General features: G+C 31.1%; 1 protein-coding gene across 2 annotated transcripts; it reads left to right on the top strand.

Moving 5' to 3' along the window:
- Nucleotides 1-3,368: 3,368 nt before the first annotated feature.
- On the top strand, nucleotides 3,369-10,318 carry LOC114393352 (probable disease resistance protein At5g66900). Of its 2 annotated transcripts, XR_003662549.1 has the most exons (7): nucleotides 3,369-3,589; nucleotides 3,883-4,515; nucleotides 5,399-5,799; nucleotides 6,730-7,079; nucleotides 8,197-8,405; nucleotides 8,782-9,663; nucleotides 10,118-10,318. XR_003662549.1 is itself a non-coding variant. In XM_028354660.1 (6 exons), exons 2-6 carry the CDS (start codon nucleotides 3,888-3,890, stop codon nucleotides 9,606-9,608), a joined length of 2,415 nt encoding a protein of 804 aa, XP_028210461.1. In that variant the 5' UTR covers nucleotides 3,369-3,589; nucleotides 3,883-3,887; the 3' UTR covers nucleotides 9,609-9,854. The 2 variants fall into 2 exon arrangements, 1 of the variants encoding a protein (XP_028210461.1); XM_028354660.1 differs by lacking the exon at nucleotides 10,118-10,318 and having other exon boundaries at nucleotides 8,782-9,854.
- The last annotated feature ends 7,766 nt before the right edge of the window (nucleotides 10,319-18,084 follow it).

Raw genomic sequence — 18,084 nt, 5'->3', positions numbered from 1 at the left:
GAGAAATTAATCGAGGGATTGACACTGACAACGTTGATCAGATCAGGGATCACAGAAGTAATATGTTTTTTTTTTTTAATAATGCACGAGCCATTATTTTTCAGGGACAAAAGTAATATTTATAAAAGCTAAAATATATTTTTAATTCAGATAAATTTGTGAATTTAATTTTTATTTTTTAGTAAATAAAAAATTGTATTGATATTCTAATAAAATAATAATTTTATTTTTTATCTTTGATATTTTTTTTAGTCTTTGATAAATTAAAAAAATTATTTTGGGTCCCTAATAAATTTTATTCATTTGTTATTAATTTCTTTTCAAATAAAAACTAATATAAAATGAATAAAATTTACTAGGAAATAAAAAAATCATTAATTTATTAAGTACTGAAACAAAATATCAAGAATCAAAGTTAAAAATATTACCTTAATCGTAACATTCTTTTTACTAAAAAAACAAACATAAAATTATGCATTTAGTAAAAATAAAAATATATTTTGCCTGACAAATGACATCCACGGTTAAATTGAAGAATGAAATGAAAATAGTGACATCAAATTTATTTATAGGAATTATCACTCTATAACTAATTCCATGGCATCGATTTGCGACAGTGATAGGTGGGAAGATATTTAGTTTTTTGGAAAAAATATATTCTGCCACCTAGATGCCAGTAGACATCTAATGAGAGTAAAAAAAAAAAAGAGAAAAATATATATGATAGATGATAAGAATAAAGAGATAAAAAAATAAAAATTGTTGGTGAGATATTAAGGTGTCAAAATATTATTATTTGATAATTTTTAAACGGTCAAACAAACTAATATACTTACCATGCGTGTCAAGTCTAAGGGTGTGTTTGACCAAATTTTTTTTAGCTTAAATTCTCTTTATAAGTAAAAAGTTGAATCTAACACATTTTAGTAAAAGTTATTGAAAAAAAGTAACTTATTTTTAACAAAGAGAAAATGAAAAAAATAACTTTTATTTAACTTTTAATCATATGACCTTTTTATCCTTTATTTTTTAAAAAAATTATTTTAATTTTTTATCTTTTCAAAATGATTCGAAAAGGTCATTCTACTAATTTAAAGTTAATGCAATTAATTAGTATTCAGATAGGAGAATGGACAACTTTTAGCCACCATAAAATAAGCAAACCCTTAATACAATTAAACAGTATTTAGATACGGGCAGATTTTAGCTGCCACAAAACAAGCAAATTCAAATTTAAATTCCCATATTGAAAATGATAAACCTAATTCCCAAATTAAAAATCACAAACCAGTGGATGTTGTTGTTTTGTACCCTTGTAGTCAGCAAAGCAAGTAAGGGTGATTCATCAAGCGTATGTTTTTGCCACCTGTATGTTGCCATTGGCGGACCCAAGCAGGAAGCACAAAGTGTGATGGAACACTCCAGGGGCTCACCTTTTTTTTCTTCTCTTCTCCTACAAGAAATTAAAGCATCATTGACAAATTTTTCATCACCATTGGTAATTTTTGTCATTAAAATTCTCTTAATCAGAAAAGCTCTCTCTTTCAGATAGTTTTTCTTTTGCTCGTTTCATACCGCTTCATCTCATTTCATAGTTCTTAATTACCGAAGTCCGTACATCACTAAACAATTCACTCAAATCTTTCTCTGGTTCCTTTGCAATCTTTGGCAACACCGATTTTGGGGATTGTGATTTGGGTTCTTGATTTGTGATTTGGGTTGTTGATTTATGGTTCTTGACTTGTTTTGGATTTTGTTTTTGTTCTGCATTCTTGCATTTGAATGAAGATGTTTCGAGAGAAAAAAAATTATATTTTATGAAGATTTTTCGCTGTCAATAATTATATATTATCAATAATTATATATTAAATCTACCTTGGCGGTACCTTTGGCAGAAGAACTACTTTAAATTTTTTACTTAGAATAAATCATCAAAATAAATTTTTTAAAATATAAAGAATCAAAATAAACAAAAAAAGAGAGATAATATCTAATCTAATCATTTTTCCTTAATTTTTTGCTAACTTATTAGAAGATGTGCATTCAATTCTCATGTATATCACTTTTTCACCTCTTAATAAAACTTTCAAATTGCTGTAATGCGGACTAATTTCAATGCAAGTAACTTATATATTTTTAAATTATTACTAAAATATAATCAAAACAAAATTTAAATTATTAAAAATTATTGCTTTAAATTAATATTTTTCAATATCAACAAAACAAGGTTATGTAAATTAAATTACTTATACACAATATTTTTACTTTATAAATATACTTTTTCATTGGAAGAAATAATTATTTTTGAATAAAACTAAATATTTTAAAAAAAAATTATCAAACAACTTTTAATTTAAAAGAATCTTTTAAATTAAAATAAAAAAATGGACAAACAGATTTTACTTATTAAGTTCTTTTTTCTAGCTTAAATTTAAAAGTAGCTTTTAAGTATAAAAAAATTGACCAAACATAGCCTAAGAGGAGTTTGTTTCACGGACTATTTCGTTATTCTGGAGGATAAGAGACAGAAAAAAATTATCCTTTATTTGTTATGAGGCCATAAAAAAATTAATTAGGATATATTTTATTTTCATGAATAACATAATCTCACGTTTTACTAATATTTAGTTCCAATAAAGAAAATGGAGAAAAATTATTCTAATGGGATATGAAGACCTCTTCATAAGTAAAAATTCATATATATTCTCTTACTAATCATTATCTCACTATTCTCTCAGTGTTCCTTCATCATACCTGCTTAAATTTTCTTTGATTCCGCAAATTTTGTTCTTATCCAATTAATACATCTATAATTTGATTTATGGTCGACTTTTATAATATAAACATTTTAATAATAATAATAATAATAATAATAATAATATATATTCTTAAAAAAAATCATTCAATTAAACACATACTTTAATCATTCTTAAAAATATAAAAAATAATTTCAATCAATTCAAATAGTTAACCAAGAATAATATTCCTAAAAAAATATTCCCCAAACTAAAAAAAGTATCCCTCAAACAAACATTTCCTTAATGTCTAACTGACAGAGGGAGAAATTAGTTGAGGGATTGGCATTGCCAACTTTGATGAGATCAGGGATAACAAAAGTAATATATATTTTTTTTTGTTTGGAACTAATTTGCACGAGTCATTATTTTTCAGGAGCAAATTAATTATAATTTCTCTAATTATTTATTACTTATAATAAGCACAGTTATTTAGACAAAGTCTTAACTATTCTATGCCCGTGTGAACATTAGAATTTAGAACGCACTTAAACCTCCATAGCTGAAGTTATCGTTGACCTAACTGACCCGAAAAGTAAACAAAAAACTGCTTTAATAATCATCGTTAAACGAAACTCGGTTTACTGTGGAAAGACCTCGTCAAAATAAAAAAGCAATAAATACTAGAAATCCAAATCCAGTAAAATAGAATCTTGCAATTTGAAGAGAAGCAACAATCAATGCGTCCATAATTTCCTATATTCCCTGATTGGTGTGATTACTGTCAACAAAAACAGCTGGAATTGGATTCTCCAACATAACATCGACTTAGAAAGAATCTTTGGAGCATTTTTGTAAGTATTTTTTTTTTAATTCACTGTCCTTTTTGTTATTTTCCCAGAAACTTGATTTCTGAGTTTAGTTTTATATACCTTCCTTTTATATAACTAGCCTATGTTTGTTTGACTCACTCACCAACATTAGATCAAAGTTTCTTTTCTTTTGATCCGGAAAAATTGAAGTCAGGTAGCAAGAATTTACAACAACTCACGAACAGACAGATTGTTCAACTAATTGAATCAAACTAAATACTAGATCAAAGTTTCTGATTTTGGATGTTTTTGGTTAATTTCTTTGTTGTGGACAGCACTCATGGCTATGATTATGGATGCTGTTCTTGGAAAACTGCTTGATGAGCTGCTGAAAGAAGTTGTGAATGTGAAAGACAGGGCTGTGAAGTTCAGAGCCACCCTGATAACCTTAGAGTCAACCCTAAATAAAGTAGGAAGGTTGGCTAAACAGATTGATGGTCTTAACAATCAATTGAACAAACCAGCCGAGGAAATGAAAGAGCTGAAAGATAAGTTGGCGAAAGGGAAGAAACTCGTTATGGAGTGCTCCGAAATCCAGTGGTGGAATTGCTGCTATAAGGCCAACTACCAAGAGGAACTCGAGGCGTTGTACGAGTCGATCCGTTTGTACTTCAATCTGGATATGCAAGGTCTGATACTAACTAATGAGTTACAAAACCAGGTGATTCTGACCGAGATTCATGCAACAGTTATGGAAAGTGGTCCGAGAAGGACCGAATTGAAAGGCGTGTGTTCGCCTCCGGCCCCTCCGGCTTTCACGGTTGGCTTGGATGTTCATTTGAGGGAGATGAAGGTCAAGTTGCTGAATAACCACCACCATGCTGGATCTGTGCTCACGGTCACCGGAACACCAGGCTCAGGGAAGTCAACGTTGGTTAAAAAGTTTTGTTGTGATGAGGAAGTCAAAGGTATGTTTTTTTTTACTGGCTAATGTTAATCTATTAATGGTATGATCTCATCATGCCTTTGTATTGTTATTGTTGTGGAAGTTTTGTTTGTGGATCTTTTTGTTTCTATTGATCTGTAATCATTAGCTGCTTATATATTTTCATTGCTAGATATTATTGAGTCCTGAATCTAGTTCAGTAGAAGTTATAATTCATAGAGGTTGTCACTTTTAGTAATAATACATACCTTATTTGCTACAAATCAATGTTTTGTGTTTGTCACGACTTAGAATGCAACAAATGGATTTTAATCAGTTAGGGGAATAGATGTATGAGTCGAGATAGAATAAAGTAAATGAAGGAGAGAAAAAAATGTACAAAACCTATAGGTACTTTAATACATCTTTAGTATTTCCTGGTCTTTTTTAGAATAATTCAAATTTTACTTTGACAATATGTTAGTTTTGAATGTAAATATTTATTATGTGGATTTTATTGAGACAAAATTTGAACTTTGATGTGTGAGGAGAACCAAAAGCATTTTAGAAAGTGAAAAAAAGGTATTTCGTACGTGCTTGATGACATCTAAAATAATTGCCCTACTAAGCTTTCATCATATTTTTGTGATGGTCATATTTTCACTTGTTCAAACATGTTTGATAAAATTTAAAGAATTGATCTAGTATAAGGTTTTATTGCGTTTATATAAGTAAAAATTGACTTATTTAACAAAAAAAACTCATATTTGATTATAATGAGCAAAATTAATCTTTAACCCAATGAATTAAAGGATATTACGATTTCTCACCTGAATATAAAAAACATTATGATAAACATGAGCTTTATAACTAATATGCAGATCTCGAAACATGTTAAAATTTGACTGATTGACTGATTTGTTTAGGTATATTCAAGGAAAACATATTCTTCATCACCTTTGCGCAAAAGCCCAAGTTAAATACCATAGTGCAGAGACTGTTTCAACACAATGCTTGCCAGGTGCCAGAGTTTCAAAGTGACGATGATGCAGTTTATCAATTGGAAAATTTGCTGAAACAGATTGGGAAAAACCCAATACTGTTGGTCCTGGATGATGTTCCGTCCGAATCAGTGTCTCTTGTTGACAAATTTGTGTTCCAGATCCCAAAGTACAAGATTCTAGTGACCTCAAGAATCACAATTAGAGGATTTGACCAGCCATACGTGTTGAAATCACTCAACGAAGTCGATGCTATAAATTTATTTCGCCACTCTGCATCCCTGAATCAGAGTAGCTCTGACATTCCTGAGAATATTGTCAAAAAGGTAAACTCTATTGCTCAATTTATATTACAACTGGTACCGTTAACGAGTAATCAGTTCCTAAGTACATTGATTAAATAAATCAAAATAGAAAGTTTAAATTGACATTCATATTAAAAACACATTAGAAATTATAACAGAAATGTATTAATGACATTTTTTGATAAGTTTTTATTTTGAATTCCATAACTTATGTCCTCCTCACATCATTGGTTAGCATTTACCTTTTACAAATTAAGCACATAGTTTCAATGTTTACAATGTGGTGTGTAAAATTTGGCATGCAAGGGAGAATGGATTAGAGTTTCACGTGACAGTGACATTGTCATGAAAATTTGAATTTATATCTCGAAAACATTGATAGATTTTAACATAATTTAGTAATACTCCACTAATTTAGTAATACTCCTCCAACAATTTATTTAACAATGTTTTTAAACAAAAGAGTCATGCAAGGCATAAAAACAAGAGATTCCCAACTAGATTGACACTAAATCTCTTAGAAATCCTATGCAACATGCTCCAATTTTATTCCAAAAAGGGAAAACAAAGTACAAAACAGAAAGCAACAGAGGAATAAATCCTCAAACAAAGTTTCAATGAAATCTATAACTGGGTAAACCAGTTCTATTTCTATAGAAAGCCTCCTTAATAAAAGGCGGCACTAAGCTCCACCAAGAAAAACCGGGAGTAGATAAACCATGGTTAGCTAAACTATCCGCACAGCTATTGCTTTCGCGATAGACGTGAGATACAACAAAACGCATGGACTGGATAATGTGGATGATGTTAGACCATCCGGTTTTCAACGCCCAAAACGTTCTAGTTTTATTTACTTCTGTTTTATGATGAAAAAAAACCATAGGTGGTAAATGTTAAACCTTTTTTATTTGCAATTTCTCATTTCATTTGAACACACTAAACAAATTGCAGATTGCGAGAGGGTGCAGTGGTTCTCCCTTGGCACTTATAGTGACTGGCAAATCACTAAGTCGTGAACCACCGTGGGCTTGGAACAACAGGGCTAAGAAACTGTCCAAGGGTCAACCAATTCTTGCTTTTAGTGCAGATGTGCTTACTTGTCTCCAAAAAAGCTTCGATGACTTGGATCCTAAGGTGGCTGAGTGTTTTAGGGACCTAAGCTTATTCCCCGAAGCCCAGAGGATACCTGCTGCTGCCCTTGTTGATATATGGGCAGAACTGCGTGATGAAGATGATGACAGCGCAATGGAGAATATCTATGAACTCGTCAAAAGGAACATGGCTGATATTGTTGTCACAAGGTATGGCAAATGCTTCTTGAAAGATGACACGTTATTTTTTGAGTTTGATTGGGATGCATTAAACCAATTCAAAATCAGACTAATGATTATAACAATTAATGATTAGATTACATAGTAAAATATCATTATAGTCCCCAGCATAATGTTTTGTTTATCACAGGTGATAACGATCTGTGTTTTTTAATTAATTGGTTCCTAATTAATATTGATTGACCCTTAAATATAGAATAAATAGTGATGGGAAGAGAGAATTAGTATCTTATGCACGTTGAGGTTCCTAACTAAAATTAGTTATTACTTTCGACAAAAATTATTTTATATTAATATCATAATAAATAAAAATATCATTATAGTTAGTAAATTCTAATTAAGGACCACAAGAGCTCTCACTTGGCTACGAGCTCTTTCCTTACAAATGAATGAAAAGAAAGCCTATTTTCATTAAGTAATTTATTAGGTAATCGATAAAAAATAATCTTGAAAAGTATTCAAAATTCAGAAGACGAGGAAAGAAATATGTTGAATTTGTTAAATTGTGTGCATGGGAACAAGAGAGAGACCAATATCTTATTGAGCTTATAGTTATACTTAATCCGAACTTCTAGGTTCAAGGCACTTCAAGCTTTCAGCTTTGACATTCCTCATCATTGGGAAACTATTTGGATTTGAAGAGTGAACTAACCATAGCTCCACCACAACCTAGGATAAGGTTTTTTATTTTTGGACAAAATTTAAATACAGTTCCTCTAATTACTTATGCTATTGAGAATTAGAGTTTTACTTCAAAAACCCTATGCTGATCTTTTTACGTGGATCTTTATTATGCGGGTTACTAAGATGAATCATTGATTCTGATAAGTGAACAACATGAAAATCAGTTAAACGAGTCGAATTGCATGTTTATAGGTATACTTGTCAATAAATATAAAAAAGCTTGACCGGAAAATAGCAAGAAACTTTTAATGTGAAACCCAATATTCTAGACACAACATAATTGGTACTTTCTTCTTTAGCTGTTACAAATTTATTGTTAATTTTTTATTAGATGGAGAGAATGGTGTTCATGCTTTTTTCTACCAATTAACTTATGAACAAGTAATTTCTTTCCATTTATCAGGAATATTTCAAGTGGCACGATTGACTATAATTACCACTATGTTACACAACATGGTCTTCTTCGGGACCTAGCTATCCTTCAAACGAACAAGGAACTAATGAAGAAGAGGAATAGACTGATTATTGACGTAAGTGGTAACAATCTTCCCGATTGGTGGACTACACAGAATGAGTATCACATTGCAGCCCACTCACTATCCATATCAACTGGTATGTTAAGTCGCCGATCCAAAATTTCTTTTTAGTGGGAGCAAAATAATAATTTATATTTTTATAAATTACACAATCTCATGATAAAAAAAACTAAAATACCTAAATTTCTATAAATATAAAAGAATAAAATTAGTACTAATTATTTACTTCTTTAATTTTAAAAAATATTTTATGAGAACAATATCTATTTTTTATGGGGACAAAAATTACAATTATTCAATATAATGAAGTAAAAAAAATTAATGTGGGGGCAATGGCCTTGTAACAACCAACTTGCATCCACCCCGGCTATGTTTATCTTTCTATATTGATGTACAGAGTACCACATTGAGAGAGAATAATCAGTCACTAATTATTGAATTTTTTTTTGCAGATGACACATTCACTTCAGAATGGTGCAACTTGCAGGCATCTGAGGTTGAGGTTCTAGTGCTGAACCTTCGAGAAAAGAAGCGGTCGCTACCAATGTTCATGGAGAAAATGAATAAACTAAAAGTCCTGATAGTAACGAATTATGAGTTCTATCGCGCTGACTTGGAAAATTTTGAGCTGCTTGATAATCTGTCTAGTCTCAAAAGAATCAGATTAGAGAAGGTTTCAATTCCCTTCTTGAGCAACACTGGAGTGCAACTGAAGAATCTACACAAGTTCTCCTTTTTCATGTGCAATGTGAATGAAGCATTCAAAAATAGCACCATTCAAGTTTCAAAAGTGTTCCCAAATTTGGAGGAGATGAACATTGACTACTGTGATATGGTGGAATTGCCAATTGGGCTCTCTGATATTGTTTCCCTAAAGAAGCTAAGTATCACAAACTGTCACAAACTTTCTGCACTTCCTGAAGGAATTGGGAAGTTGGTCAATCTGGAATCACTAAGGCTTACTTCATGTACTAAATTAGAAGAGTTACCAGAATCAATCACAAGTCTTAGTAAACTGAACTTCCTTGACATCTCTGACTGCGTAAGCCTTAGTAAGTTACCAGAGAACATGGGAGAGTTGCGTAGTTTAGAAAATCTCAATTGCAGAGGTTGCACAAGATTGACTGATTTGCCATACTCAATCACGGAGCTTGAGAGCTTAAGCGCTGTGGTGTGTGATGAAGAGACTGCTGCATTATGGGAACCTTTCAAAACCATGCTTAGAGATCTAAAGCTTAAGGTGGCCCAAGTTGATTTCAATTTGAATTGGCTTTCATAGTTTTCTTTGTTGCACTTGCGTTTGGCGACACAATGAGAGGATGAAAACAGGGAAGGCAAGTAAAAGAAGCTTCCCCATTGTTGTTTGTTTGGTGGCGTTCCATATTTTGAGAACCAAATTTTTGTTCTTTGAATTTATTACGAGCTTGTGTTCTTTTTCTCTAGAACTAGAATTTTTGAGTGATTATATAATTTTGGTACATTAATTGGAAATTGAATGATAGAATAAAACATATTTTGCAATAAATTATTACTTGAATATTTTTTGTTTTTGAAAGATATAGAAGAAAAGCCTAAAAACCTCTAGGAAAACCCACTTGAGCTAAATCAGCTCTCAACTTAGAATAAATAAAATTAGGAGCAAAAGAGAAAACTTGGTAATGAAGTTCTTCCATCAAAGAATGCATTTTGCTAGCTTGTCGGTCACTTAGTGATGGAAACTTGTTTGAGAAGCTTCTATAGAGGTTGGATCTTTGAATTTCACTAAGGTCCTTCAATGGTGATTTTCAGGCATGGAGTTGCAGCGGAAGATAAATGAGAAGAGGAGAGAGGATGCACCATCTACAAAAGAATAAGCCATGGAAGGAGAAACTTCACCATCAAGAGAGTGCCTTGGATAAAAAGCTTAGAGACGAAGCTCCAATGGAGGGAAAGAATGAGAAAGAGAGAGAGGGGGTGAGGGGGGCACGAAATTGAAGGAGAAAAAGAGGAAGAGAAGTTGAACTTTGAAGTGTGTCTCACAAGTTTCTCATTCATCAAAGTTATGACAAGTCTTACACATGCTTCTATTTATAGCCTAGGTCACTAACTAAATGAAAGTTTCCTTGAAAAACTTCCTCTAGAACTTAGCTACACACACCCCTCTAATAGCTAAGCTCACCCCCATGTCAAAATACATGGAAATACAAAAAAGTTTCTACTATAGAGACTACTCAAAATGCCCTAAAATATAAGACTAAAACCCTATACTACTAGAATGGTCAAAATACAAGGCTCAAAAGAAGGAAAACCTATTCTAATATTTACAAAGACAAGTGGACCCAATCTTGGTTCATGAGCTCAGAAATCTACCCTGAGATTCATGAGAACCCTAGGGCCTTCATCATGAGAAATCTACAAGGCTTCCTTTTAAGTTGTTGCTCTACCCTTATGCAAAGTTGTACTAGGTTATCTTCCACTAAGGAACCTAACAATACTTGTTCTTTCCTTCTCCCTAAGTCCATCTCTCAAAAGGAGTAGTTCCATTTGTTGCCTATACTCTTCAACACTTATACTTTCTTGTCTAAGCCTTTGGAGCTTGTCCATAAGCTCCCTTTCGTAGTAGGAGGGAATGTGTCTCTTCCTAAGGGCACTTTTTAAGTCATTCCAATACTCTATTAGAGGATCCCCTTGAATTCTTCTTTCCCTAACTAGGGAAGTCCACCAATAGAGGGCATACCCTTGGAAGCTAAGGGTAGCCAAAGGAACCTTCCTTTCCTCACTTGTATGATGACAAACAAAGAGTTGTTCAACCTTCATTTCTCAATCTAAATAAGTCTCTACATTGTCCTTCCCATGTAAGTATAGGAGATTAAAGTTAGCCTCTTGAGGCTTTCTTTCCTTATTTCTCCTATGGGAGTGAGGTCTAGAATGTGACCTATGCCTTCCTCCATAATAGTCACTAAGTTATTCACTATCGCTCTTGCAGGAGTCATGACTACTATAGAAGACATGCTTTTCTTTTCTTAACTCTTTTAGTATTTTCCTTCTTTCTTCTTCCCTTATTTGTTCTCTCTCATCTTGATTCATTTCTACCCTCTATTTTTATTTTTCTTTTCTTTCTAGTTTTTCTTTCCTTAACTTGAGGGAACTCAACTCATCTAAGATTCTAGATGAATGATGACTCATGTTGGTTCCTAAGTTGTGATTCTTTCTTGTTGGGGGTTTTGCAAAAGGTAAAAGCTAAGGTTCAAAAGAACTCAAGATGAGCGTGATAAGCAAAAAGAAAGTATTATGCAATAACAAGATAAACTAGACATGACTAGTACAGAAAATAAGCTATGAAAGTAAGCAAGAAATTAAAGTGCAAGAAATGTAAGTCAGGCGGATCCTAAGAGTGTTTGGATGACCACATTTAAGGTTCCCAACAAAACACTCACTATCCTAAGGGAAAATTGCCTGAAATTATTACACATAAATGGAAGTTTGGTAACCTATTGGAGGCTTCTAACACATTTCAATTGAAAGGCCGTTTTCTTACAAAATTTGAAAGCAATGAAGGTAAGTAAATTGCCAATTATAAAGTTACATAAAAGTCCTCATTTTTTGTGGTTGTTCTCTCTTTGGTGTTTCAATCAATTTGGAGTGCTTCTTAGTCCAATAGCTCTTAAGGTGGTTGGCTCATTGCTTCTTGACTCAAATTCTTCAAGAGATAGCACCAATCCTCCTTTCCAATTCTGTATATGGCAACTCTCAAACAAGGAAATAAAGAGACAAGCCATAACCAAAGACCAAAATAATGAAATGAAAGATAAACCAATAGAGTTTTAACAAGACAAATTTTCAAGGATTATTCAATAATTAAAGCAACGAAAAGCACATAAAAACGAGTTAGGATTCAAAGAGAAACCTAGAATGGCTCTAAAGTAGAGTAAAAAAAACAAAAAAAAAGAGACTCAAGAAACCTCTAGTTTTTACACTTGTTTTCACACTACTTTTCAATTGAAATTTCAGAACTAAGATTGGCATAAAATAGGCACCAATTATAGAACAAATTTTGAGCCAAAATAACAAACACACTTCCCTTTCACTTTTTTTTCCTGGACACTGATTTTCCTGCCAACTTGTGTGATTTTTCTTATTTTTTTCCTTTGATCCAAATCACTTGGTTATTTTTTTCTAATTTTTTTCTAGATGTCTAGAAAATTAAGTAAAAATTTCAACTCAAAATTCGCAGTGACCAATTTCCAATAAGTTTTACAAGTCCGTATATTCAAGCTGCCAGTACTAGCAATTTCAGACTTCGAATTTTTTAAGCATGATATATTGATTGCCTTCAGCTTACTTTCTACCTTCCTATGTATGTTGAACTCACTAGACTTGTTTACCAAAATTTTAGGAGTTCAATATTCACTTAGGATCAAAATTTCAGCCAGTAATTCAATCACCAAAACTCAAATTCACAATAGACTCAATCATAAGGAAACCTAAAAGTTCAAGAAAAGGTTCACAATCAAAGACTCTCTAAGAATTTTGCAAGAACATGTTAAGGACTAATTAACATGCAAGATTTGACTCAAATAAACTAATAGGCTAAAAGAATTTCATACACTCATGAACAAATGAGTTAGACAAAAAAAAAATAAGAAAAATAAAATTCAGCACAACATAAGGAATCTTATGTGACAAGTTTCATGACTTGACATGACTTCTATGACAAAACTACAATAGGTGAACAAAGTCACTCTAGATTTTTGAGGTTTTATTTTAATGTTTTTGTAAGAATTTTATGGTTTAGGTTTCAGCCACAAAAATAGAAAAATAAAACTCAAAGGAACCTAAACTCAACACAATTCATGGTTCAAGAACAAGAACAAGAAATTTGAACCATTGAAAATTAAATCTAGCTTCTATAGAAAGTTTAATCGGTGGAAATTCTAAAGAATCATGTTAACAACATTTAGCACAAGACATGTGAGGAGATACATGGAGAAAAATGAAGAAACAACAATGGAGGAGAAGAATGAGAAAGAGAGAGGGGGGGGTCACTAACTAAATGAAAGCTTCTTTGAGAAGCTTCCTTGAGAAACTTCCTTGAAAAGCTAGAACTTGTACACACACTCCTCTAATAGCTAAGCTCACCTCCTTGAGAAGCTTCCTTGAGAAGCTAGAGCTTAGCTACACACACCTCTCTAATAGCTAAGCTCACCCCCATGCCAAAATACATGAAAATACAAAAAAGTCCCTACTATAAAGACTACTCAAAATGCCCTGAAATACACGGCTAAAACCCTATACTACTAGAATGACTAAAATACAAGGCGCAAAAGAAGGAAAACCTATTCTAATATTTACAAAGACAAATGGACCCAACCTTGACCCATGGGCTCAAAAATCTATCCTAAGATTCATGAGAACCATAAGACCTTCTTCAACAGCTCTAGCCCAATCCTCTTGGAGCCTCTTGTTCATGGTTCTTGTGACTAATTGCTTTCTAGGAAGGATTGCATCACTTAGTTGGCCTCACAAAAGATGTGATTCCTTGGATATGTGTCCCTCATGATCATGAACTGCATGAATAGCTTGGACAATGGCTGAGCAAGAATGCATAACATCACATCCTTGAGATACAAATTTAATTGGAAACTAAAAATCCGAATCAATCTTGATTCTACAGAATATTACTTGAATATCTTTGAGATACAAATTTAATTATTCTATATCCGAGGGTTAACCACGATTCAAACTACGAATTATTTGATTAAATGACATAAATTATTATCACTTATATCAACTGTTATCGTTGGTATATTATTGAGTATTCATGTTAGTGATAAATTAATTTCTTTGGTTGCAAAATTAGCCAAATTAATCATTAACACACCCTGTAATTTTCACATCTAAAGACTGAAGCAGTTAGCAACAGGGCAGTAGCGTATCACCAAAATTAGCAACATGTGAAAAGATATTAATTACTATTAAATCAAGGAGAGTTTTCATAGTAAATAAGAGAGAACCACTGGTTAAGCAAAAATGCTAGGGCTCTACTTAGCTTCATTCGTTTATCCAGTGCACACCATATAGCCTGGAAAATGAAGAGAAGGAATAGACAAATTATCTTTCTAACATATTCTTAATATTTTTTGTCTACAACACAAATATTTTTTACATGAGGTAATTATGTTTCAGTAGGATATGATCATTATAAACCATAAAATATGTTTTCTAAGTTTTTTATGCAATGACATATTCATTATTCAAACTCAAAATCATTGATTGAACTGAAACAATCCCATGCAACTACATGATTAAGATTAATATATATATATATATATATATATATATATATATATATTCTAGTTACCACACATGCGAATGCGATGCACGGATCTATTATTGTGTGTTTAAAATTTTGAAGTTATTATTTCAATTTATATTTTAAATAAATTTTAAGAACTAAATGTAACATATTTTCTATTAGAATAACCCCAACGAATTTAAAAGATAATATAAAGTTGTAATATTATAAATACATTAATATTAATTTTTTCAATTTTACCCTCAAAGAATTTTCAATAATGTTATTTTAAAGTTTTTATTAACAGTTTTTATGTGCCATTAATAATGTTAAACTTTTTGAAGTTATTATTTCAATTTACAATTGGAATACTAAGACAAATTTAAGAATATTAATATTAGGCGAGCAATGATTTTATTAATGTTCTTTATTTCCGTAAAAATAAAGAACACATGCATATTGCACCGTAATTTGAAATTCTAGGGCACCGTAATTATTTCAAATTCAAATATTACAATTGAGATTTACTACCTATTAAAATTATTCTGAATTCAAATGCAAAATAGTGCATTCTAATTATTCGAGTTAATTTAAAATCATATAACACCTTATTTTAAAATAATTAATCTTAATTACCTTAACTATAATATATATGTGTATTGATAATAATCTTTTGTTATTAAAGTGAAAAGTTATGCAAACAAATTTTCCTTAATGCACGTGTAAATTAATTTTCCACACTCGGTAAATGCACTCCTTTGACAAAGTCAGTTTTTTTTTTTTTTTTTTTTTTTTAAAAGCAACCAAGGAATTGTATTGGGAATGATTGTATCAAATTTTTGACCAAATAATAAAAATAAAATAAAAATTTATCCAAACAATACAAGCCAATAATTATTTACATGTGTTCGTAGGATAGAAATTAGTTTCTCACCTATGTTTTCCAAACCAATTTCTCACTTATGTTTTAATTTTTTTAATAAAAATAAGCATTCACATTATAAGACATTTAGGGAGAGAAAAACAATAATTATTAAAAATATAATTTTTATAGGATTTATGATGTGATAACAAAACAAACATGTAAAAAAAATAAAATATGTTAATAAGTAGGTAAAAAAAATATAAGGATTGAATTTGAGCTATAATATGTTATAAATTTTATTTTGAGTCTTGATTTAATTTATTTAAAAGTTTAACTTGGTCTATTAATCAATTTAAACATGTATTTTATATTCAAATTTTTACATAGGTGTAGATAAATTAAATATATTTTTTTTAAAAATTAATATATATAAATTAGCAAACTAAAAAATTTAAAAAAAAAACACTCAATTTTTTTAAAAAATTTGTAACAAAAAATACAAAACAATTTAAAAAGACCAAATCAAACACATAATTTTTCTAAAAATAAAGGGTAACAAAAAATTATGAAACTATTTTTAAAAAATAAAGAAAATCTGAAATAAGTAAAAAAAATTAAAAAATTAAAAAGAAACACATTCTCAACTGTTTTTTTTAAAGGACCTTACCACATCCTGAGAATCCATTTAGTAAGGTTGATTCGAAAAAAACAACACGTTAAGAAATCAGTCTCAGACACCCAGGGAACCAATTTATTAACCTAAAAATGAAAAAAAAAAAAAAAACAAAGGTGAGAAATCGATTTAAGAGAAATTAATTTCTCACCTATGAATAGTAAATTATATCATGCATGTAAATAATTGTTGACTTGTATCATTTGGATAAATTTTTATTTTATTTGGATTACTTGCGTAAAAAATTCTGATTGTTCCTGCCATGGCTAGAATTCATGAATAATAATTCAAATATTACAAACTGAAAATTTATAATTACAGGACTTTGTTATAATTTATTATTTTTTATGGAGTCTATAGTTATGGTAAGTCATTTAAGTTAATTTTTAATTTTTGTTGATAGCGGAATTTTTTTTTATTATTTGGTAAATAATTTTTTAAGTAGCTTTTAATATTTTTTAAAATATTACTTAAAATAGAGTTTTTTAAAGTGCTAACTTCTAGTTTTTTTATATTTTATTCTTAACATATTTATTCAATTTTCTTATTATTCTTTTAAATATATTTTTACATTTTCTAACTACTTCAGCAACTAGTTAATTTTATCAACAAATGAGGAATATGCAGCCTATTACACTCAAGTCAGTCCCACAGAACTTTGGCACAAGAGACTGGGTCATTGCCATCTTGAAAGAATGCTAGATATGAAAAAAAGGACTTGGAAAAAGGCTTACCAGAATTTTTTGATAATTTATCAAATTGCAATGCTTGTCGATTTGGTAAACAAATCAGAAAGTCATTCTCAAAATTTGCTTGGAGAGCCTCTCAAAAGTTGCAGCTAATTCATACTGATGTAGCAGGACCTCAAAGAACACCATCACTAAAAGGTAGTCTCTACTTTGTTCTTTTCATAGATGACTTTAAAAGAATGTGCTGGATTTTTTTTTTTAAAATTCAAGTATGAAGTGGCTGGAGTATTTATGAAGTTCAAGAACATGGTAGAAACCCAAAGTGGCTGCAAGATTCAATTTCTAAGATCAGACAATGGGAATGAGTATACTTCAACAAAGTTTAATCAATTTTGTGAAGAAGCTGGCATTGAACATCAACTCACAGCTCCATACACTCTAGAGCAAAATGGAGTTAGTGAATGGAGAAACAGAACCGTGATGGAGATGGCTAGGTGCATGTTGCATGAGATGGAGCTGCCTAAAACATTTTGGGCAAAGGCAGCTAATACGGTTGTTTTCATGCAAAATCGGCTTCTAACCAAGGCTTTGAATGATAAAATTCCATTTGGGGCTTGGTATGGGTTTAAGCCTTCACTAACCTTTCTTAAAGTGTTTGGTTGTGTTTGTTTTGCTCATGTTCCATAGGTTAAGCGTGACAAACTTGACAAGAAAGCAATTTCGGGCATCTTTGTGGGCTACATTTCAGTTTCAAAAGCCTACAAAGTCTATCATCCTCAAACTAAAAAGATGACAGTCACTAGAGATGTGCACTTCAATGAAGGTCAGAAATGGGATTGGAACAACTCATAAATAGCTGGGTTTTTCCTCAATAGTGGAGACAATCATCCCAGAGAGTAATCAACATAACTTATGCAGAATGAATTAGAAGATGACCTTCCAATAAGAGGAAAAAGGCTACTGTCTGACATCTATCAAAGATGTAATGTAGCAATTTATGAACCTGCTAGCTGTGAGGAAGCACTAAAAGATCCAAAATGGAAAATTGCAATGGAGGAGGATATGTCTATGATACACAAAAACAAAACATAGGAGCTAGTTGAAAGGCCTAAAGATAGAAAAGTTATTGGGGTTAAATGAGTTTTCAGAACAAAGCTTAATGTAGATTCCTCAGTCAACAAACACAAGGCGAGACTCGTAGTTAAAAGGTATGCACAATTTTTTGGTGTTGATTATTTTGACACTTTTGCTCTT

This window comes from Glycine soja, chromosome 17 (genome assembly GCF_004193775.1).
Source record: "Glycine soja cultivar W05 chromosome 17, ASM419377v2, whole genome shotgun sequence".
NCBI classification, from domain to species: Eukaryota; Viridiplantae; Streptophyta; class Magnoliopsida; order Fabales; family Fabaceae; genus Glycine; species Glycine soja.
The sequence above is the reverse complement of the archived record's forward strand: the minus strand, read 5'-3'. Positions and strand labels throughout refer to the sequence as shown.

Excerpts from the sequence above, each read along its gene's own strand:
- LOC114393352 (XM_028354660.1), top strand. The coding sequence starts at position 3,888 with ATGGCTATGATTATGGATGCTGTTCTTGGAAAACTGCTTGATGAGCTG. Across the intron at positions 7,080-8,196 it reads GCTGATATTGTTGTCACAAG|GAATATTTCAAGTGGCACGA; the intron begins GTATGGCAAATG and ends TCCATTTATCAG. Across the intron at positions 8,406-8,781 it reads CTCACTATCCATATCAACTG|ATGACACATTCACTTCAGAA; the intron begins GTATGTTAAGTC and ends TTTTTTTTGCAG.